This window comes from Chrysochloris asiatica, unplaced genomic scaffold (assembly GCF_000296735.1).
Source record: "Chrysochloris asiatica unplaced genomic scaffold, ChrAsi1.0 scaffold00384, whole genome shotgun sequence".
NCBI classification, from domain to species: Eukaryota; Metazoa; Chordata; class Mammalia; order Afrosoricida; family Chrysochloridae; genus Chrysochloris; species Chrysochloris asiatica.
Genome location: NW_006408902.1, coordinates 1,179,872 through 1,184,693, shown reverse-complemented (window position 1 = coordinate 1,184,693; position 4,822 = coordinate 1,179,872). Strand labels below are relative to the sequence as shown.

The 4,822-nt window shown below is 40.5% G+C and overlaps 1 protein-coding gene across 1 annotated transcript in view; it reads left to right on the top strand.

The window, feature by feature from the left end:
- Positions 1–4,822, top strand: part of PKD1L1 (polycystic kidney disease 1 like 1) — a 270,006-nt gene that overhangs the window by 179,801 nt on the left and 85,383 nt on the right. Inside the window, exon 39 of the mRNA XM_006876506.1 lies at positions 4,370–4,463. Within this exon, the coding sequence (XP_006876568.1) occupies positions 4,370–4,463 (94 nt within the window). The remainder of the gene's footprint in view (positions 1–4,369; positions 4,464–4,822) is intronic.

The window sequence follows — 4,822 nt, the reverse complement described above, 5'->3', positions numbered from 1 at the left end:
GTAACCACTATGCTACCAGAACAACCCACTCATGGCTAGTGCATGTCCTCAGGGGCATTCAGAAATTCTGGTGAGGATTTAGGAAGATCAACACTCAGGCTTTAGGTCAGTGTTTTGGGTTTTTTTTTTTGGCTTTTTTACTTTACACAAGTCAAGTCATGTCTTTGTCTTCTAATTTAAACCACAAGGTCAGTGGTTCAAACTCACCAGCCGCTCCTTGGAAACCCTATACAGGGTTGCTATGAGTCGGAACCGACTCAAAGCCACTTAACAACAACAAACAACCATATTTTGTTATGTCACATGTCTTTAATTCTAAAATGCAAAACATATGTACATCTAATGTAGCATTTTTTAACTGAAAAGATGCTATTAAATCAATAGACTTTATTTTCACCTGCCAAAATCTTTAATCTAATAGCTCTACCAAAGCACTTTATCTTTGCAATCTGAAGGGCTAATATGAGTTAATATTGGTTCTTTGATATGGTTTTGGTGAAAGAAAACAATTGAGTGAAATAATTTGCTTTTTCTTTTTCTGGAGATTATTTTCAAACACTTTCCTACAGCTTTGCTATGAATGTGTTACCTTTGACTAAAGTGATTTGATTTGATATAAATTACTTTTTGGTTTTTGTTGAATCTTTTTTCTGGAAAATTCTGTCATTTTTTTCTAATATTTCAGGACATACAATTTCATGTTCTACAAAAGAGATGAAGATTGATATCCAAACAGATAATGGCTGGATGTATGTGGGTCACATGTCAAGTACTTGGCCCACTAGTAATTAAGACCAAGAAGTCTTCATTAAAGGAGTCTCAGCTCTCTGTAACTCCATAATTCAACCTAATATTAATGAACATCCTAACAGTGAAATGAAATGAAATTTGCTACCTCTCCGTTTACAAAAACAGCAGCTATTTCCCTTAACAATCAACTTCAGCTCTCCCATTTTGTGTCAGTAGATGGTGCTATGTGCAAAACAAAGAGACCATTTTGGTAGTTTCTGGAACTGCAAATCTAAACATGAAAATTGTCTAGCTTTTGGTAGTTTGTTTTTTACCTCACATTTTACAAATCAGCATTATTTGACATATTTCTCATAATTTTGCCTTTTGATATTAAAATGAGAAATGTGGCTGAAGTAATATTTGTGAGATGTCTCATGTGCACATGCAAGTGATTCATAACTCAGTGGGTAAGTTGTCACTGGATCATGTTGACCTTGTGCGTCCCACAGGAGGCTAAGACCTCACTATCTCTGGCTGTTCTGGCCACCAGGCAGAGATATTTATGTATACTAGTTTATGATGGAATGTTTAAATTGGAATCATTCCCTACTTTTACCCATCGGTGTATTCTTCTGAAATATCAGCCACTTTCATTCAGAGTTTAACATTTGTTACCAGCATAGATGGGAGCCCTGGTGTGGCACTGTAGAATAAGTACTAACCTCAACATCAGTTTGAACCATAACGTTGGTGGTTCAAACTCACCAGCCACTCCTTGGAAACCCTACACAGGGTCACTTATGAGTCAGAGCCTACTCCATGGCACTAAACAATTATAATAACAAGCATCATATATTGAAGAACTAAAGGCCAATAGAATTAAGTAGAACTCAGATACTGGGGTTCTAGTTCGCCTTTGGTGACCAGTTGACGTTGGGTGAGTCCTTTGACTCTGGGCCTTAGTGCCCTGATCTGCAAGAATTTCTTCTTCTTAAGGGTGCCACTGTAATATAAGCAATGAACTGCTAACCACAAGGACAGCAGTTCAAAACCATCAGCCACTCTTGGAAACCCTGTACAGGGTTGCTATGAGTCAGAACCAACTTGATAGCAAACAACAAATCAATATAGGCTCTATTGATTTCCAAATAATAAAAACAAAATAAACCACCAATCGATGACCTAGGTCCTCACTCCATCTACCATTAATGGAAAATAACTGTTGGTTTTCTCTTTGGAATTGGTCACCTATTTTGTAGACCTCTTTTATGAAATTACTTGAGTTAGTATAGACAGATGTAGAGTATTCTTGAATAGTTTCGTTCACCAGTCTGCTTGTCAGGATTGAGGAATGAAATGTACACAGATAGGATGTGGTCTATCTAGGTCACACTCAGTTCTTGAATTAATCTCTTTAATGTTATCCCAACTGAAGAGCAACTGCCAAGAATTAATAACAGTTTACTTGAAAATTGTGAAAACACCACATGGTTTTAAAAGTCTATAATACTATTATGATTTTTTAAAAACACAAAATGTGGATCATTGTCTTGTTGTTGTTAAGTACCGTCGGGTCAATTCCAACTCACAGTGACTCAGTATAAGGTTTCCCTGGAGCTGCTGGTGAGTTTGAACCACCGACCTGCAGTTCAAACTGACCTTACGGTCCAGTGCTTTATCCCACAGCGCCACATCAAAACTCCATATGGATCATCATGGCTTATAAATAGGATAAGTAAATTGTTTGTTATATGGGATCCAACTGTCTTGCTTACAAGAACAGACACTTTAGATTATTCTCTATTTGTAAGTTAACCTTCTTTCTTTATCTGTCTCCTCTCCCTCGTTCCCTCAAGTCCACTTTCCCTCTTTCTCTCCCTCATTGCCTCTCTGTGTTTATCCTTTTCTTTCCTCTGACTGAGGTTGTGCATGCTTGCAGAGCTGGATCAGCCTATGGTACACATCCCATGTCTGTCTCCAGAAGCATCTCCTTCCAGCTACTTCATCTCACCTCTGAGTGTTTGGGCAGGTCTGTGATTTGCTTTATAGTTTATATATTTTTTCATCAAAGTTTGATTTGTCTTAGTTGCTTTTGAAGCACTACCCAGTCTTGTGCCATCCCCATGATCGGTAGTGGATTGGATTGCTCTGATCCATGGGGTTTTCGCTGACTGATTTTTGGAAGTAGATCACCAGGCCTTTCTTCCTAGTCTGTCTTGGTCTAGAAGCTCCACAGAAACCTATTTAGAAATCAGAGCAACACATAGACTCTATTGACTGAATGGTGATAGCTACACATGAGGGCCATTGGCCTGGAATTGAACCTGGGTCTTCCACATGGGAGGTGAGAATTCTACCACTGGACCACCACTGCCTCATGTTGACCCGTACTATGTACCAATAAGGAGCTCTGGTAGTGTAGTGGTTATAAGTTGGGCTGCTGACCTCAAGTAGGTCAGCAGTTTGAAAATAACCAGCCATTCTGCGGGAGGCAGCTTTCTGCTCCTATAAAGATTTACGATCTCAGAAACCCTATGTAGGGTTGCTTTGAGCCAGAACTGACTCCACAGCACATAAACCAACACCACTACGTGCTAACACTGCATCTCTGCTTTTCAGTGCGTGCTGAGAGCCGTCTTGATGGCAGGGTCCTGTTATTGTTGTTCTTTGTTGGGGAACTGAGGAAAGAGATTGAATGATATGTTCAGTAGGCAGTACAAATGAGAAAGGACTTGGCTATTCATACGTGAGACTCAAGGTCTCCTTTTCCTCTCATCCCCATTTCTCACTCCATATTGGCCACGTTGGCATCTACCTTGTTCCAAAACTCATCAGGCACTTTTCCATCGCAGCCTGTGCCCCTGCCACCCTCTCTGTCTCCTTTAGGAGTCGTATGGCCCATCCTTCATTTTGTCAAGTCATTGTTTAAAGATCACCTCGAAGTGCTCCCTAGACACCTGAACTAAAACGTTCCCCTGCCCACCCTACTGCATCCTGTCTTCTCTGTGTAACATTTTCTCCTTAACCTTGATTGAGCAACATATTGTATATTGTGCTTGTTTATCTTACGTATAGCTTGGTTTGAAGGACCCTGGTAGCACAGTAGTTAAGCACTCAGCTCCTAACAGAAAGGTTGCCTGTTAGAACCCACCAGTGGCTCTGTGGGACAAAAGTCCTGGAGATTTGCCCCGTAAAGATTTCAGCCCAGGAAACCTTAAGGGACTGTTGTTTGTAGTCTGTCTTTTAGGGTCACTGTGAGTCAGCATCAATTCAGTGGTACCCAGTAATATCATTTGTTTCCTTACACAAGAAAGGGACTTTGTTTTCTGTTTCTCAGAGCCTTAATGGTTCCTGGCACATGGAAATTGCATGGTGATGTTTGTTGAGTGAATAAGTGAGTAAATGAGTTACGTGCTTTATTCGTCATACTGCCCTCTCTCCTGCTGTGCTAAGTAGCAGAATGCTGGGGGTTTGCACATCAAAGTATAAATGATTTTGCTTTTAATTCCTTTAAAGTCTCTGGAAAGTATGTAATTTGAGAAACAAATGACAGGAAAAACATTTTTATCCTCACCATTGACTATCATTGTTGATACAGAAAAAACATTTTGTTTCTGTTCTTTGTTCTTGTACCAAGACATGCTGAGAACTCTTTTGGTGACCTGAGAAGCATGGATGAATGGTGGGAGTGGAGTCTGACCAGGCTTCTGGATGGCCTCTATGGGGCTGATGTGGCAGCCCAGGTGGGTTTTCCAGTTTCTTCTACACCATAGTATCGCCTCAGAAAAGTCATGTGACATTGGTGTGAAACAGTGAAAAATGACACTGTTCCTGTCCCTGCACAATCCAATGTCACCCTCTCCTGCTACATCTGATTCACCAGGTTAATATACTTACAGGCTCTAGTTTGATGCACGTAGTCCCCACATGAGCTCTCAGGTTGATAGCGTGAACAGCGAGAATATTCTAATTCTGTGTACATACTGCTATGATCCAAGGGGATCACAAGAAGCAGCCACAGCACAGAGCCATCCTCTCAGCGAACAGCTGGGATAGACCATGAAGAAACCTTCCAAATAGTCAGTGAGGA